This window comes from Excalfactoria chinensis, chromosome 1, assembly GCF_039878825.1.
Source record: "Excalfactoria chinensis isolate bCotChi1 chromosome 1, bCotChi1.hap2, whole genome shotgun sequence".
NCBI lineage: Eukaryota > Metazoa > Chordata > Aves > Galliformes > Phasianidae > Excalfactoria > Excalfactoria chinensis.
In genome coordinates this window covers 183,158,178-183,176,489 of record NC_092825.1, presented here as the reverse complement: position 1 = coordinate 183,176,489, position 18,312 = coordinate 183,158,178, and the positions used below count along the sequence as shown (strand labels likewise).

Sequence of the window (18,312 nt, the reverse complement as noted above, 5' to 3'; positions counted from 1 at the left end):
TGATATACCTGGAGACAGTGCCAAGGATAATTTCTTCCATCAGCTTTTCAGCTATGGAGGAGAGGCTGACCGGCCTGTCATTTCCTGGGTCCTCCTTCTTGCCCTTTCTGAAGGCTGGATTGACAATTGCTTTCCTCCAGTCCTCAGGCACCTCTCCCATTCCCCACAGCTTACCATAGATGATGGAGAGTGGCTTAGCAATGAATTCCCCCAGCTCCCTCAGCACCTGTGGGTGCATCCCATCAGGACCGGTGGATTTATGGATGTCCATATTCCTTGATTGGTCCTTAACGCAGAACTCATCCACCGAGGCAAACTCCTCCTTTATTCTGACTTCCTCTGGGGCTTCAGGACGATGGGGCTCTTCAGGACAGCCTCCAGCAGTGTGGACAAAGAATGCTTTCAATAACTCTGCCTTTTCTGCTCCTTCTGTCACCAGGGCACCCACCTCATTCATCAGGGGGCCTACACTGCTCCTAGTGCTAGTTTTATTTACAATATCTTGGAAGAAGCCCTTTCTGTTTTCCTTGACCCCTCTCATAAGGTTTAATTCAAAGGAGGCCTTAACTTTTTTAGTTGCTCCCACCAAACACTCTGACAACAGTCCTGTTTTCCTCCCAAGACGCCAGCCCCTCCTTCCACGATCTGGACGCTCTCCTCTTCCACTTGAGCTTGCCCAGCGGTTCCCTGTTTAACCATGCAAGTCTCCTGGCTCCCTTTCTTGACGTCTACCTGTTGGGATGCTCTGATCTTGAGCTTGGAAGAAGCAGTCCTTGAATGCTAACCAACTATCTTGGTTCCCTCTACCTCCAAGTACTCTGTCCCACGGGACTTCCCTTAGCAATTGCTGGGAAGGATCAAAGTTGTCCCTACTGAAGCCCAGTCAGCTGAGCGTGCTGGTTTCATCCTAGGGGGATGGGAGGCCTCCTGGTCTTCATCAGTACCACAGCGCTGCCCCACCAGTGCAAGCCCAGTTACAGCCCCATTCCCCTTCCACTCTAGTTCCAAGCTCTCCAGAGGAGTCCCGTTAATTCCCATCCCAGAACCCTCTTGCCCGGTGAGGTAAACGTCTCCCATGTATTACTGTCAGGACTGGTGTCTTAGAGAACCATCCTTTATCAAAGAATCCAAAGACCTCCTTTTAGATCAAAACTGTATCACAGACTATGAGCGCATCAGCACTGGGGTGATTAAAAGTTGACTTGTGTTTCTTTTTGCTCTCCCTAATTACATGTTAATTGGCGGGGGAAATTCAGAACTCCCTGCTAAGATTTACCTGGCAGCTTTTAAATATCTCCTGGTCCCCACAGTGCCCAGTCCCTGCCTGGAAACCTGCAGAAGGTGGGTGAGTATTGAGGGTTGGGGCAGAACTTGGCGGGTCCTGAGGCTCTCACTCTCCCCGCTCATGCCTTGCCCTCCCTTCTTTCTGCTGCCTGCACTCTGCCATGGTAGTGCCCACGGCCCCAGGGCGATTTCTGAAGGCTCTTGCCAGGTCACCAGCACTGCCCTGTCTGTGCTGCAGGGCTTCTCAAGCAACCCCTTTTCCCCACCTATGGGGACAATGCCAGGAGATGAGCCATGTTCAGGGGCTGAGTGAGCTGCAGTGTTTGCAGGAGAGGAATGGGCACTGCTGGAGCACTGCCTTTGAGGGGGGTTCTCCAAATCCCATAGCACTGCCTTAGAACTTTGCTCTCAAATTGGGTGTTCCTCACCCACTGCAAACGCCCAGTGCCTCTGCTTACAGGAGCAGGCAGTGCTTCAGATCAAAGCTCCTGCAGAGCTGGAGAGTTTCTGCTAATGACTTTGCATCCTCTCCGTGCCCATTTCCAGGTTTACTTTGGCTGCTGTGCATCTGCACCAGTGACAATCCTTATTGCTTGCTCCAAGAGCACTCAGTACAGTGGGACAGACAGGGACACTTGTAAGTGGGAACTGACAGGACGCTTGTGGGAAAAGTGCTCTCCTGGACCAGTGCAAGCAGCTGTCCCAGGGCTGGCTCTCTTGCACTTCTAAATCCACCGCATCTCCCCGCAGTCTGTGCTTGCTGCTGAACACATCATCTTGACAGCGTTGGGTGCTTTGTTACAGGCTGTAAGAGCCTTCATGGTAGACAAGAGAGAAGAAGGGCTGCATGTCTTCTGTGAACTCCACCGGCTCCTCCCAACCCCCCACCTTCTTCCTGCTTGGCATTCCTGGGCTGGAGAAGGAGCAGTTCTGGATTGCCTTCCCCTTCTGCATCATGTACGTCATAGCTCTGCTGGGGAACATCATCCTTCTCATCGTCATCAAGACAGAGTCAAGCCTGCACGAGCCCATGTACCTCTTCCTGGCCATGCTGGCCTTCACTGACCTGGTCCTCTCTACATCCATGCTGCCCAAAATGCTGGCCATCTTCTGGCGGAGCTCTGGGGAGATTGGCTTAATTTCCTGCCTTGTTCAGTTGTTCTTTGTCCACAACTTCACAACAGTGGAGTCAGGCGTGCTCATGGCCATGGCCTTGGATCGCTACTTTGCCATTTGCCATCCCCTGCGGCACTCCAGCATCCTCTCCATGCCGGTGGTGGCAGCTCTGGGGATCTTGGTGCTGCTGCGTGGAGTCCTCATGGTGAGTCCTGTCTGTTTCCTGCTCCGTAGGAAGGCCTTCTGCCAGCATCGTGTCATCTCCAACTCCTACTGTGAACACATGGCCGTGGTGAAGCTGGTATGTGAGGACACCAGAGTCAATGCTGCCTATGGCCTCTTTGTGGCTTTAATGGTGACTGGATTAGACCTTACAGTAATTGCTGTGTCCTACACTATGATCCTGCGGGCGGTACTCAAGCTGTCAGCCTCAGATGCACAGCTGAAGGCCTTTAATACATGTGTATCCCACCTCTTTGTCATCCTTACATTTTACGTCCCTGCCTTATTCTCCACTCTCACCCACCGTTTTGGACACAGCATCCCTCAGCATATCCATATATTGGTGGCCCACCTCTACATGCTGGTGCCCCCCACGTTAAACCCCATCATTTACGGGGTCAGAACCAAGCAACTCAGGGACAAGATAGCTGTCCTCCTAGAGAAGAAGGGAATCTGACCAGTGTCTATGTGCCATCCACTGAGCCTGTAAGTGTTAGCTAATTCTGGTAAACTTATGGAGTGAACTCTATGACCCCTTATTTTGAGAAATACCCCTTTTTACTGCATGGTGCCATTGGTGTTTCTTTTCCTATCAGTTTGTGACAAAAGGCGACATAAAGACATTCAGTCCAACCTTTGTGTTACATCTCCCAGAATACACATTCCTGGGTCTTCAATTGCTTTCACTATTGGCAAATAAATATTCTTCATATGCAATCAGTTCCAGTCTGACTCCTAGACCTGAGTGTCTCCAAAAGATCTGCCTGTAGCAGCCCTCCTCCTTGGAGGCTGGTGACACTGGATGTCACTGAGAAGGGCCTGGCTCCATCCTCATGACACTTAACCTTTACACAGTTATAAACATCAATGACATCACCCCTCAGTCTCCTTCTCCAAGCTAAAGAGACCCAGCTACCTCAGCCTCTCCTTGCAAGGGAGATGCTCCACTCCCTTCATCATACTTGTGGTGATATGCTGGTCTCTCTCAAGCAGTTCCTGGTCATTCTTGAACTGAGGGGCCCAGAACTGGACACAGTATTGCAGATGTGGTCTCACCAGGCCAAAGCAGAGGGAGGAGAGAACCTCTCTCGCCCTACTAACTGCCACCCTGCCAACACACCCCAGGATACCATGCTTGGCCACAAGGGCTCACTGCTGGCTCATGGTCATCCAGCTGTCCACCAGGATGCTCAGGTCCCTTTCTGCAGCGCTGCTCCCCAGCAGGTCACTCCCCAACCCATGCTGTTACCTGGAGCTGATCTTGCCCAGATGCAAGGCTCTATGCTTGCCCCTGTTGTATTTAATTACATTTCAATATTACGTGTTCAAAGGAGGACAACAAAGCTGGTGAGGGGTCTGGAGCACAGGGCTTATGAGGAGAGGCTGAAAGAGCTGGGACTATCCATCTGGAGAAGAGGAGGCTCAGGGGAGACCTTATTGCTCTCTATAACTTCCTGATGCAGAATCATAGAATCATAGAATCACAAGGTTGGAAAGGACCTACAAGATCATCTAGTCCAACAATCTGCCCTTTACCATAGCTACAGAAAACCCCTAACCCATATCTCCTAGCTCCTCTTGAACACTGCCAGAGATGGCGACTCCACCGCCTCCCTGGGCAGCCATTGCAGTACCTGACCACTCTCTGAGAGGAAAAGTTCCTTCTTACATCCAGTCTAAACCTCATCTGAAACAACTTGTGGCCATTTCCTCGGGTCCTGTCTGTTGCCTGGCAGAAGAGGCCAAGCTCCTCCTCATCACAGCCTCCCTTCAGGATGTTGATGAGTGCAATGAGGTCTCCCCTGAGCCTCCTCTTCTCCAGGCTAAACAATCCCAGCTCCCTAAGCCGCTCCTCATAAGACTTGTGCTCCAGACCCCTCACCAGTTTTGTTGCCCTTTTCTGGACACGTTCCAGGGCCTCCATGTCTTTCTTGTAGTGAGGAGCCCAAAACTGAACACAGAACTCGAGATGCGGCCTCACCAGAGCTGAGTACAGAGGGATGATCACCTCTCTGCTCCTGCTGGCCACACTACATCTTATACAGGCCAGGATGCTGTTGGCCTTCTTGGCCACCTGGGCACACTGTCGGCTCATGTTCAGCCCAGCATCGACCAAAACCCTCAGGTTCTTTTCCTCTTCACAGTCGTTCAGCCACTCAGTCCCAATCCTATAGCGCTGCATGGGGTTATTGTGGCCAAAGTGCAGGACCCGGCACTTGGCCTTGTTGAACCTCATCCCATCCACCTCAGCCCAGCGATTCAGCCTATCCAGATCCATCTGGAGGGCCTTCCTACCCTCGGGCAGATCAACACCACCTCCCAGCTTGGTGTCATCTGCACACGTACTGTGGGTTTACTCAGTGTCCTCATCCAGGTCATTAATGAAGATATTAAACAAGATGGGCCCCAGCACTGAACCCCTGGGGGACCCCACTTGTAACGGGTCACCAGCTGGACTTTACTCCATTAACCACTACCTGCTGGGCACGACCCTCCAGCCAGTTCCTTACCCAAAGGAGGGTAGACCTGTCTAGGCCACGGGCAGCCAGTTTCCTCAGGACAATACTGTGAGAAACCGTGCCAAAGGCTTTGCTGAAGTCCAGGTAGACCACATCAACTGCCTTACCCTCATCTACCAGCCTGGTCACCCAGTCATAGAAGGGGATGAGGTTGGTTAAGTACAACCTGTCTTTCATGAACCCATGCTGGCTGGGCCTGATCCCCTGAATGCCTCGCACGTGCCGTGTGATCTCACCCGAGATGATTTGCTCCAGAACTTTCCCCAGTACCGACGTCAGGCTGACAGGCCTGTAGTTCCCTGGATCCCCCTTTGCTGGTAGATGGTGGAGAGTGGCTTGTTTTACTACAGGAATTGTACAGTTCCTGTAGAGGAATCCTGAAACTCCACATTCCTGGGCTGGCCCTCCGCTGCCTTGCCACGGATTTCGTGGAATAGGACCTCGGTCTGGTAGAGCCCACAATGAGGCCTGCAGTCTCAGAGATCACCAATTGAACTGCAAAGCTACGCAAGGAAGGCCAATACCTACAGCCCTCACCACCTGAGCCACCTCCTACAAGCACAGCTGTATCACCCACCAGGCTGCAGAGCAATGCTCACTCACTGAACAACTGGGCTCACGATGAGCAACAACAGTGCACACCAACCTGGGATGAGCTGTGGGCGGCAGCTGGCTCCTTAAGGCTCTGTAAAGCCTGTTGTCAGGCGCTGACCTTGATGGCCAGCAACAACACGTTCCCAACTGTGTCAGCTCCGCCCCTGATGACTCAGGAGCCTGCCCACAAGCTGTCAGCTCCCCAGCACAAGCAAAGCGCTGTTACTGCCCTCAGAAAAGCCTTAAAAAAGAGCTTTTCTTTGGGCTGTTTCTACTCCAGATCCCTTGCCCTGCGCAGTCTCACCTGCTCTGTAGCTTGTCTCCGCAGTAAAATGACCCTCTTTTCCTTGATATTCCCGGAGACATTGCCAAGGATCATTTTCCCCAGTACCGAGGTCAGGCTGACAGGCCTGTAGTTCCCCGGATCCCCCTTACGGCCCTTCTTGTAGATGGGAATCACATCGGCAAGGCTCCAGTCCTCTGGGACCTCTCCAGTTAACCAGGAGCGCTGGTAGATGGTGGAGAGCGGCTCAGCAATCACCCCCACCAGCTCCCTCAGCACCCAAACGTGGAGCCCGTCTGGTCCCATGGACTTGTGTCAGTCCAGGTGGAGGAGGAGCTCTTTAACTGTCTGCACCTGAATCACTGGGGTGTATTCTGCGTTCCATCACTGACTTCCAGATCGGGGCGTAAAGTGCCCTGAGGATAACTGGTCTGCCCATTGAAGGCAGATGTATAGAAGGCCTTGAGGACCTCTGCCCTCTCCTTACCCTCAGTGGTCACATTCCCCTGTGTATCAAGTAAGGAGTGGACACTTTCCTTGGTTCTTCTCTTACCATTGATATATTTGTAAAAGGATTCCTTATTCTCTTTTACTGTTGTGGTCAATCTAAATTTGAGCTGGGCTTTAGCCTTTTTAACTTCCTCCCTGCTTTCCTTAGCAATCAATCTCCTTATCTCCCCAAGCAGCCCGTCCCTGCTTCCAGAGGTCATAGACTCTTTTTCTTCTGGAGTCTCAACAATAGATCCTGGTTCATCCACACTGGTCTTCTTCCCCTATGGTTGCTTTGTGGCATTCAGGGACAGCCAGTTCTTGTGCCTTTAAGTTCACCATCTTGAGGAGCATCCAGGCTTCTTGGACCCCTTTATCCTCAAAGGAGTGACTCCCAAGAGACCCCCGCAACAAGCATCCTGAGCAGGTCAAAATCCGCCCTCTGGAAGTTCAGGACAGCAGTTTTGTGCTCACCCTTCTGACATCTCCAAGAACAGAGAGTTCTACCATTTCATGGTTGCTCTGCCCAAATGTTCCCCAACCTTCACATCACCCACCAGTCCTTCTGTTAGTGAAGAGCAGGTCTAGCAGGGCACCACCCCTAGTAGGCTCATGTACCAGCTGTGTAAGGAAGCATCTTCCACACACTCCAGGACCCTCTTGGGCTGCTTCCTCTGCGCTGTGTTCCATTTCCAACATAGATTAAAGGAGCTGAAGTCTCCCAAGACAACGAGTGCTGGCGATGGCACATCTTTAGGAAGCTGCTCCCAGAATGCCCCATCCATCAATTCATCCTGATGGGGCGGTCTAGAACAGACCCCTCCAAGGTGTCAGCCCTGCAGGCCTCCCCCTGATCCTTCTGAAGAGCTTGTACCCATCCATCGCAGCACTCCAGCCATGGGAGCAGTCCCACATTTCAGTAATACCCACCTGGTCATAGCTTGCCTGACACACAGTCGTTTCTAGCTCCTCCTGCTTGTTGCCCATGCTGCATGCGTTGATGTACATGCACTTCAGCTGAGCCATCTGCCTCACCCCCAGCTCGACACTGTCCCCTGGGCTCATCTCTTGTAAGCCTTGTTTCGTCCCCTTCCCCTATTGTGGCCAGTTTAAAGCTCTTTTGATAGGCCCCACCAGCTCCTGTGCTACGATCCATTGGCCCGTTTGAGACGGGTGGGTTCCAAGGACAGCCCTGCAATCTCTTTTCATAGTTCTCAGCCTTCTCTGAGCAGTTCCATCCTGCCCACCCCAACTACGAGTAGAGGAAATAACCTGTGGGCCGAACCAGCTCTGGCAGTTTCCTGGTGCTGCCCCCGACCCGGTCCCAGAAGGCAGCTCACCTCCTTATGGACCAGGTCTAGTCTGCACATGGGACCCTTTGCTGCTCTGAGAAGGGAGCTGCCCACCACGACCACCCTTCTTTCTTTCCTGGCAGAGGCCGTCTCAAGGCATGGGGTGCCCAAATTGCCTTCAGCTCCCTCCTAGGCAGGAGGTGGACAACAGGTGACCACGAGCCAGCAGCGTGCCTGGTGGCCAAAAAGGCCAATGGGATCCTGGGGTGATGAACTGAACAGAGCACGGACAGCAGGACGAGGGAGGGGATCTCCAGAGGTCCCTTCCCACCGCTGTGGGTCTGGGCTCTGTGACTCATCCTGCTGCCTCACTTTCCCATCTCCTTCAACCAGCTGAGAAACAAGCGAGATGGGAGGGAAGAAGGTGGGCTCGTGCTGTGTCCCCCTGGCACTGAGCAGAGCTCGCTGCAGACTCGTGCCCTTGGGAACCTCCTTGCAGGACTCTCCCTGGGCGCACACACAGGAGCTGAGCCAGCAAGGGGAACGGCAGCCGCTGGGGACTGCCTATTAGAAATCAGTTCAGCCTCCCATTAGAATGAAGACACGGATCAGGAGTTCAACTAAAAGAAGTTTGTTTCTGGTTCTATAATGAGCTGATTACAGCACACATTGCCCCAGGGGGGCTGGGGTAGGGAGGGAGAGCCGGGGTGGGGAGGGCCGTGTCTGGAAGGTGTGATAAAGTGTCACAGGAGGGCACAGGACCCGTCTTATCAATGTGAGGGCTCTGCATCCAGCAGCGATGGAACAGCAGAAGGGGCTCCGCTGTGATGGGGAAGAGCTGAACTACAAGACAGGAGGTTGGTGGTGCCCAGGGGCTGCAGGCAGCGATCTCGATGCATTGCAGATGCAGCACTGATTTCTTGTGAAGTTCTGCTTTCCAAAACTGACAAAACTTAAAAGGCAGAGGGAAATTAGGACAGGAAACCGCAGGGAGCACTGAGAGCTGCTGTGAGCAGTTGGGCTGCTGGGAAGCACTGCGCCCTGCATGGCTGGGATGGGGACACGGCTGGGGCAGGAGCTGCAGCCACAACACTGAGTGGGGCAGAAGAGGAGTGGGGCACAGGCTGGGACCTCCTGCACGTCGGGAGCCTTTCAGTAGGGAAACCAGATCAAAGCAGATGGAGCCATTTACCCTCTGCATGTGGGACAGACAAGAGCAGCAGCAGGTCTGTGTGCACTGCATGTGTGTCCCCATCCTGCCCCAATCTGGCTCATGCAGGCGCTGCCCCAAGGAGACACCAGGCAGTGCTGTTATCTGCATAGAGCCCAGCCTGACGTCAGCGCCCGCACGCTGCCCGAGCGGCCAACAGGAGATGGGGCCAAAAGAGAATTACAGAACTGGAATCGAGTTAAGCCTAATGCAATTAACGGCAATCAGCGGGAAATTGCTCTTGTCAAACAAACCTGATTTGGTTTGCTGATGAGGTGGGAAGGTTGGTTAGCCTGTGTGTGTGTGTGTGTGTGTGTGTGTGTGTGTAGGGTCCGGAGATGCAACACTGCTGCTCTGTGTCCAGCTGGGATGGCACTGAGCTGAGAGGCATCAGGGCAGTGAGGGCAGAATGGGACAATCGAGGGACCTCGAATGAAGCTGCCAACCCCAGCACCAGCACAGGTGGTGATTCTGCAGGTGCTGCAGTGCCTGGCCCTGGGCTGGGAGCTGCTCTGTGCTGCTCTCACCGGGTTCCATATGAGCAGTGCAAACTGTGTCCCGGATGGTGAGGGGAAAGGCAAAGTCACACAGAGCAGACCTAGAGATGGACGGACCTGAGAAGAACCTGAGCTGCACCCCGAGGAGCTGGGTGGGCTCCCACTGCATCCCAGAGAGGAGGGGCTCCGAGAGCAGCGGGCAGCACCTCGGGGACCCCAAAGGCAGTGCAATTTTGGATGCACAGGGGGGAAATAAAGGTTGTATTTAAAAGAAATGAATAAATGGCAATCTTGTAGCTGTGTGGATAGCAATCCTCCCATGCTGTGATTCAGTTCCCCGGATCCATCCCTGCAGACACCTGAGGTCAGGGCATGGGGCTGTGAGCACTGATGGAGCTGTGGGTGTCTCTGTGCACTGCAGGGGTTGGAACATGCGGCCTTCGGGGGTCCCTTCCAACTCAACTATGAACTCACTGTGATGGGAAGTGCCTCTGTGGGTGAGCGTGGGAAGCCTGGACAGGGGGCTGCAGCTGGAGGGAGCAGACAGGTAAGAGAAGTGTGTGGTTATAACGGTGGGGATAGGAGCACCTGGGGCACTTGGCACTGGCTGCTGCTTGAGGTGTTGTTCCTGTGGCTGCAGTTCCTCTCTCAGCTCATGGACACAGCGGGAAGCACCGACCGCAGCATCCATTTAAAAACCTGCCTGTGTCTAACAGGTTCTGAAGGGTTTCCCCACACGGGGTGATGCTGAGCGAACGCAGTTTTATGGCCAACGAAATGGCAGCAAAAGCCCAAACTTTCTGTCTGTGTGTTGCAGGGAACTAAAGCCAGGAGCCGTGCCATGCCAGTCCCCAACCAATCCAATGCCACTGCTTTGCCTTTTCTCCTGACGGGAATCCCTGGCTTGGAAGATGCCCATGTGTGGATTTCCATCCCGTTCTGCTTTATGTACATCATGGCCTTGCTGGGAAATGGCACGATCCTGCTTGCTGTGAGGCTGGACAAGGATCTCCACAAGCCCATGTACTATTTCATTTCCATGCTGGCTGTCATTGACCTCATCTTTACAACTGCTGTAGTTCCCAAGATGCTGGCTGTATTCTGGCTGGGCTCCAGAGAGATTGCTTTCCAGGCATGCTTTACCCAGATGTTCTTCATCCACACCTTCACTGCCGTGGAGTCGGGGGTGCTCCTGGCAATGTCCTTTGATCGATATGTGGCCATCTGCAACCCCCTGAGGTACGTCAGCATCCTGACCAGCGCACGCACCACGCAGATAGGGCTGCTCTCTCTGACCCGGGGAGCTGCCGTCATGATGCCTTTAATGTGCCTCCTCACCAGCCTACCCTACTGCAGGGACAGGGTCATCCCCCACTCCTACTGCGAGCACATGGCCGTGGTGGAGCTGGCGTGTGCCGACCCATCTCTCAGCCATCTCTACAGCATCGTTGTGGCAACGCTGCTGGTCGGGATGGACTCGGTGTTCATCAGCTTCTCCTACGGGATGATCCTCAGGTCGGTGCTGAGGCTGCCATCCCGAGCGGCACGTCTCAAGTCCCTCAGCACCTGCGGGTCCCACGTCTCCGTCATCCTCCTGTTCTACACGGGCGGCCTCCTCTCCATGTACCTGCAGATGTTCTCTTCTGGTTTGGCACCTTACGCCCAAGTCCTGGTGGCTGATTTCTATCTGACGCTCCCTCCTGTGCTCAACCCGCTCATTTATGGCATGAAGGTGAAGCAGATCCGGGATGGGATTTTCCAGCTGCTGGAGCGGTTGCCAGGACTCGGGTTCTCAGATGCTCACTGAGGTGGTGCGGATGCTGAGCCAGCAAGGCATGCCCAGCAAACTGCTGCCCCTGCCTCGTGCTCTGTGTGTCAGTGAACTGACCCCATCTTTCTGCAGTGACTGCAAAGAGCCACTTTGAAGGGCCAGGAGACAGGAATGGCCACAGCTCGTTTCAGGAGACAGCACTACTTGCTAGTTGTGCATAGAGTGCCTGCGGGTTAAACCTGCTTTGGAGAGAGGGCGGGTTAGGCAAGAAACAAGAAGAAAACAGCTCCTGTAAAACGTGGTGCTTCCATCCATCTCTGCTCGCTGCAGTGCCTGCCCCCGGTTCCTCTGGACTCACCCAGCTCTGCAGAGCCCTGGCCACGCTCTGATAGCAGCAAGCAGACCTGAGCCTTGCAGACCAGAGGAGCGCTGTGCTGGGCTGCTCCTCCCCAGGGGTTCTGCACCGCTCCGGGTCGAGCTGCACGAGGCTCCTGCTGCCCATCTCTCCGCTGTAGGGTGAACCAGGCAGAGAACCATGGAATCATTAAGGCTGGAAAAGCTGCCCAAGTCCCACCCCAACCCACCCCCCGGCCATGCCCCATTGCTCCCAACATCCCCAGCCCTGGGGCTGAAGAATCCCAAGGACTGAGCCCCTTCCTTATTCACTGAGGAGTCTGCAGGATGAGCTCAGTCACCGCCAGCAGCAATTGATAGACACATCATGGCGCCAGTTCCCCTCGTGACACCTCCAACTATTAATCACACGTCACACATTCATTTGTCATTTCTCCTTTGCGTGCAACATCCAAAGCCAACAACAGCTTAACCCCGTGGCCGCTGGACCTGGTTGGATCCCTAGCGGGTTCTGCTGCTCACAAGCAGCCCCTGAACCAGCCCTGCTCTCTGCTGTCCCTCTGAATCAATGTGTTTTAACCCCAGCCAAGTGAGCACTTCCCAGCAGCACGTCTTACATCACACGCAGGAGGTGCTGTCCGGACCGGGGCTGCAGGGTTTGGACACCAAAGAGGTTTTCTCCTTTCACTTCTGCATTTTTCAGCCCCCGGCCCTGGGGATACGGGAAGGTGCCTTTAATCCTCACAGACCTCTGAGAAGTTTGGGCTCAGCTGTTGTTTGTCACACATCACAGCCGGATGCCAGGGGACACACAGCCCCAAAACAAACACACATCCCTCTGCAGAGGGGAAAAACTGCTGCAGGGAATGGAATGGAGGCGTCCCAGAGCCGCCAATGTGCCCTGCAGAGCTGGGCTTAAGGAGGAGGGGTGAGGATGGGGGCTGGCAGCACAGAGCAGGACCTTCAGGCCGGGGCTCCCCTCGCAGTGCAGTGGGGGCTGTGGGGATGTGGGCTGCTCCCCGCATAAGCAGCCACCGACTCACAGCTCCCCCCAAGAAAGCAATGCAGGATCCCCAGCACAACGGCAATGCCGCTAATTGGCCCCACCAGCAGCAGCCAGCAGTAATCAGCCCTCCTGTGACCCGTGCTGTAATTACCGTCCAGCTCGTTAGCGCTAATTGGGCCGCTCCCAGGGAAAGAAACCTAGTGAATAAATAAATATAAATAAACAAAGTTTAGTTGTGTTTAATTCTGACTTGTTCAAAAGCTCGGAAAGAAAACAATGAAGCCCCAAAGCACCATGAAGGGATGCTGGTGTCCCCAGGGCTTGGGGACAGCACGGGGCTGATGATGGCACGAAGGCAGATCCAGCCTGGTCCCTCAGCAGGCTGTGCTCATCTCACATCATCGCAGCCCTGCGCTCTGATGCTCCATAGCAAAACCCTGTTCCTGTCTGATGGTGGGCTCAGAACACGCCTCCCCCCGGGGGAGCTCTCGTGGTGGGGCTGTGGGGACACAGAGGGGGGTGGTGTGGGGGCAGCCCCAAAGGCTCGCACTGAACAAGGACGATTTCATGGCTCTTCCAGACAGCTGCACCACAGCCAGCTCTTATCCTTCTGCATCCCCAGCGCTGCTGTGCTGAGCATCCCCGCTGCACCCAGCACCAGCTGCCCTGCAGCCCTGCTGCGACACCTCCAGGGCCGTGGAGGTGGCAGTGTGGGCTGAGCGCATCCCTCCCATCCAAACTGCTGGACTGGGACAAGTGCACCGGGTCCAAGAGGGGCAGACAGGGCTGGATGGCAGCAGTCAGGGGTAGAGTTTGTACTGCAATATGTGTCCCATTTTCTGCATCCTCCTGTGCAGGTGCAACCCTGGGTGTCCCGGGTACCCTCAGGGCTGCACTGGGCTGTGCCAGCCTGAGCCCTGCGAGTAGGAAACGGAGCCTGGCCGGGGGGCGAGGGGCAGAGCAGCTGGTGAAGGACCTTGGCAATGGGCAGCGCTCGGCGGCGAGCATCCTCCGTGCCGCCCCGGTGCCGTGCATCCAGCTCAGTGCATCAGCCTGCAGTCTAACGGCCCTGCACTGCCATCAGCCTGCAGTCACCTCCCTGCGGTGCCACGGCCCTGCACCGCCATCTGCCTGCAGCGCTATTGCCCTGCAGTGTCCCCTGCCTTGCGGTGCCATTGCCCTGCACTGCCATCTGCCTGCAGTGCCGCAGCCCTGCACGGTCAGCTCTGCATCACTCCACACCGGATCGGTGCCACTGCGGGGAGATGGCAGTGATGAGGTTAGCGATGGAAAGCTGCAGGGGGTGGCAGTGCAATGGGACCTATGGGCCCTGCCTGCAGCATGGGGCTGTATGAGCTGCCCCAGCGCTGAGTGAGCTGCCTCCTTCCATACCTTCCCCATCCTTCCTATTGCTGTGCTGCGTGACAGAGGGTTAAATGCAAACAGCACGAGGTCCCCCCAGGACCCACAGACCCCCCCTCTGTGTGGGTGCTGCCCTCTGGGGCCGTGAGACTGCAGCACCCAGAGCTGGAAGCAAAGCAAAGAGGAGCTGGCAGGGCTGGGGTCGGTGTGGAAGAGCCAGCAGTTCTCCCCCTGTGCTTTGGAGAGCAGCGGGAGGCGTTTGTTCATCTCAAATCCTCAGCGGAGAATTAATGAGCGCCTGCCTGGCATTGAGCAGCAGCAGGAAAAGGAACACTGATGGCTTCTTCCAGCCACGGCAGCTCTGGGGCTGTGCATGGGAAGGGTCAGGCCCTTTCCCTTTGGGAGGGGATGCTTACAAACCCCAACCAGGACCTGCTTTTTGCCCAGGCTGTTCTCTGATGTGACTCATCCAATAAATGACTGCTGGCACATAGACTGGAGATGGGGTATAACCCACTGAGGGTGGATCCTAATGACTCCTGGCCATGGGAATGGGCCCAGCCCAGCAGCTGGCAAAGCAGCAGCACCCCAAGGCAACTCAGGAGGAGCTGGGACCTGCCAAGGAGCAAGGAGAGGAGCGGGTGGCATCAGGCAGCACCGGCAAGGGGCACACAGCTGGATGCTGAGGCTCAGGAGCAGCCAGGTTTGCTGTGCACATTAAGGGCCTCATCTCACCCTGCGGGGCTTGATGAGATCAGCCAACAGCCCGCGGCTGGGAGGCGTCAGCAGGACGGAGGGACATCCAGACCTCCTCCTGACAGCCAGATTGCTGCTGACAGCCTTAATTGTAGCAGGGCAGGAGCTGCAGCCCTCGCTGTGAACAGCCTTGAGGTGTCCTAATTAATAAGGCTGCCTCGAGCATCCCCAGTGACTCACAGGCTCTGAGTCCTGCTCCGTCCATCCCTCGCAGAGCAAAGCTGTCACCACGGCCTCCGCAGCTGTCAGAAACCCCAAGGAGACCCTCGTGGGGCCCAGCCCACACGTGGCCGTGGAGGAACACATAACCCTGCAGGAAACACGGCTGCTTTCCCTGCCAAAACCCCACACGTGCCGCCGTGAAGCCAAGCTGCCCCCAGCACCGTGCTGGAAGAGCCCTCAGATAACTCCTTCCCTTCCCCTGGGGCACAGCCGGGGCTCTGGGTACAGCTGCACACAGAGATCCCAAGCCCAGGAACGGCTTTGATTGTTGGCCATTGTCAAAGCACAGCAGGGACCACAGCAGCAGCCCGATGCTGCAGACAGCCCACCTGTAACACCCAGAGCCTCGTCAGGTTCCGTGTCAGTCTGCCACGAGCCAACAGCCACGAGCAAGTGCAGAGGAGCCCTGTGTGAAGATGGAACAGCTCTGTGCGGGCAGCAGCCACTCGTCACCATGGAAATGGAGCCTTGAACGCATCCTAGCAAAGGAGGAGAGCAGGCTTTGATGGCGCGAAGTTAATTGTAAAGGCAGGTCAAAGGAAAGGAAAGCATTAAGAGGAGACTGGATGTACCCAAACGCGCAACTCCCAGCTTCTCTGGACCAGCTGAACACTGTCAAGCTGTGATTCCCTCTCCGTGCTCAAACCGCCCCTCCAAGCATCCAACACAGATTGAGAGGAAGGATTCAGGCTGCCCAAACAGCCTCCCTGCACAGGAGGGAACAGCACACAGCGGGCTGCAATGAAACCTGCAATGAACAAAGGGCAAAACACACAGAGCTGCTCATCCCGAGCTCTACTTATTCACCAAAGGCACCTGCATTTGTATAGCACACAGATACCGAGTGTGCTTCAGAGCCACAGCAGATACTTCTGCTCCAACACAGAGCAATCTGAGATCTCTGCTCCTTCCCTGGGTCAGACCTGGATCTGCATTCAGAAGTGGGCTATAGGGCTGCAGTACTCACCCATGGCCAGAATGCATCACGCAGAGCTGAGTGGGCTGCTCCAAGCCTTCCTATTCAAGTGGGTGGAAAGCAGCAGTGGGATCTGGGCAGGGGCACACACACCTTTCTGTCTGCAGCATCAAAGGCTTTGGGTTCTGGCTGTGTGTCGTTTTTCCTTTTGAAAGAAATGTTTTGGTCACAGAATCCACTCAAAGAATCACACAGGCTGGAAAAAGACCATCGAGATCGTGTGTGAATCACTTGGGTCTTGATAACCACAACCAGCCAAGGGGAGGTGGGATGGAGTGGGGCCACACAGCAGAGATCTCGAGCAGGGAAAACATTGTCCTCGGGCAGGAGAAAAACACTAAAAACACTGCTGGGGTGAAGAAGGGAATAAGCAGCGGGGTGGACAAGCAGTCAGAGGTTTAAATAACCCAGGCAGGTCCAGCTCAGGCTTTAGGAAGGTGTGAGGCTCTAGGAAGATGAATGCTGGGCAGAGACGTAGGCACTGCTCTGTGTTTTCGATCTGATATTCCTCAACAGCATCAACAAACAGTTCATTGGGCACCTTCTTTAGTAAGAATGCGATACATTCCAAAACACCTGTTTTAAAATAGGAACATCAGACAAGGAGAGCCCTTAGGGGGAACCGCGAGCTCCGTGCTTTCCCACTGCATTGCAGCTGCAGTCGAGAATCACAGCTACACTCGGCTGCCTTAAATTAAGACGCATCAGCTCAAACACACATAGAGGCGATGAAGAAAGGCTGGGAGGTGAGAGCTGCAGCAGCTCGGTGTGGCTGAGCCTGAGGGCTGCACTCACCCCAGGGCTGGAGCAGAATTCAGATCAGTCTCATTGGGAAGTGGAACTGAAGCACTGCACACAGACCTGGAACTGAAGCACTGCACACAGACCTGGCGATCCTCAGCTCTGCAAGTTGCAGCTGCAGGCTCAGCACCAGGTTTGGGCCGGATGCTGCAGTTGCTCCTCCCCACGTGCAGGACCCCACACTTGTCCTTGTTGAGCCTCACTGGGTTCCTCTCAGCCTCTGACAAAGAAGTAAACCTGGACATTGTTTCTGGCAGAAAACAAAACATGTATAAGCATGCTGGGAATAAAACCCTCTCCTTTAGGCTCCAGGCTGCCTGCTGGACACTGCATCACCCACCAGTGAAAGCAGGAAGGACAGAAGGAACCCAAAGGAGTGATTGCAGAGGATGCAACTTCCCAGACCCCCAACCCAGCTTCAAGTTGTGCACCACAAAACCTCATGGAACAATGGTATGGGATTAGGTGGGATCAGGATTCAGGGTCCCTCTAGATGACCATCATTCGACTGTAAACTGAACCTGGGGCAGTGAAACCCTCTGAGCAGCAATGCTCCTGGGTTATGCAAGGGCTTTGCTAATGCAGAGCTTGCAGGCAGCTACCCCAGACCCTGCACAGGAGTTTGGATGCACAGCAGCCTGAAGAACACTCCTGGCTTCAGTGCCACTGAGAGCTGCTCAGGTGCTCCAATGCTGTGAAGGCAGAGCCAGGACAGAGCCCAGGCTGCTCCTCATCAGCCCCAGCTGTCCTGGTCCTTCAAACTGCCTCTGGGTCTGACTTGTATCAACTGTAACCTGGGGGCTGCTTCCATTATTACCAAGAGGCGTTTTTGTTCTCTGCAGCCCGGAGCTGTTTCCTAGAGCTCATCAAGCGGGGAGATGTTAAAGAAGGAAGGAGCCTCCTGAAGTGCTGCTTCAGTTCAACTGCAGCTGAGTTAACAGAAACCTGTGTCAGAAAAAGAACTGAGTCAAACTAACCCTGCTGAAGCAGTGACAGATTGCTTTCCTGGCTACTGACAGCAGGTGGGAGATGAAGCTCTCTCTTCCCCCAGGAAATCAGGTCAGGCTTTAAGTAAGCGCTGATTTCAACAGCTCTCACTTTTGGAAGCACCTCGGAGAGGTGGCAGCAAAAGCAAACTCCAAGGATAGGGACTTGTAGAGTGCAAAGCCAATAGGGAGCTACTCCTGGTTTCATGTGGGCTCATCAGCGTTGTGCCGTCCAGCTACAGGCCACCCCAAACCTCTCCTTGCAGTGCTCAGGAAGTAAAGGCGCCTCATAAATGGGAGCAGAAGAAATGGAACAAGTGCTGGAGAAACAAGACACAAGGGTCCAAACCTTTTCCACTGGCACAGACACAGCTTCGCTCCATGAGCTCAGCCCACCGCCCCTGCACGTTACTGAAACATGGACGTGGCATTACATGGCCTTACTGTCAACCCAAACATTATGAAGGACAGACACCACGCTGAGCTCAGCAGGGTACCCAAACACAACAGCAGCCCTCAGACACGGAACTGTGTGCAGTAGGTGCAGGGCTGACCAAAAAAGGCTCCTGTCT

General features: G+C 54.8%; 2 protein-coding genes across 3 annotated transcripts; both read left to right on the top strand.

Annotated features, from left to right (window-relative positions):
* The first annotated feature begins 2,131 nt into the window (after nt 1-2,131).
* Nucleotides 2,132-3,079, top strand: LOC140257939 (olfactory receptor 52R1-like). The gene has a single exon (XM_072347683.1). The coding sequence runs from the start codon at nt 2,132-2,134 to the stop codon at nt 3,077-3,079; it is 948 nt and encodes a 315-aa protein (XP_072203784.1).
* A 5,537-nt stretch (nt 3,080-8,616) lies between these two features.
* Nucleotides 8,617-11,434, top strand: LOC140260551 (olfactory receptor 52K2-like). 2 transcript variants are annotated; one of them, XM_072353032.1, is made up of 3 exons: nt 8,617-8,656; nt 9,928-10,053; nt 10,324-11,434. In XM_072353032.1, the coding sequence occupies exons 2-3, from the start codon at nt 9,985-9,987 to the stop codon at nt 11,311-11,313; spliced, it is 1,059 nt and encodes a 352-aa protein (XP_072209133.1). In that variant the 5' UTR covers nt 8,617-8,656; nt 9,928-9,984; the 3' UTR covers nt 11,314-11,434. The 2 variants fall into 2 exon arrangements, with proteins under 2 accessions (XP_072209133.1, XP_072209142.1); XM_072353041.1 differs by lacking the exon at nt 8,617-8,656 and having other exon boundaries at nt 9,927-10,053.
* The last annotated feature ends 6,878 nt before the right edge of the window (nt 11,435-18,312 follow it).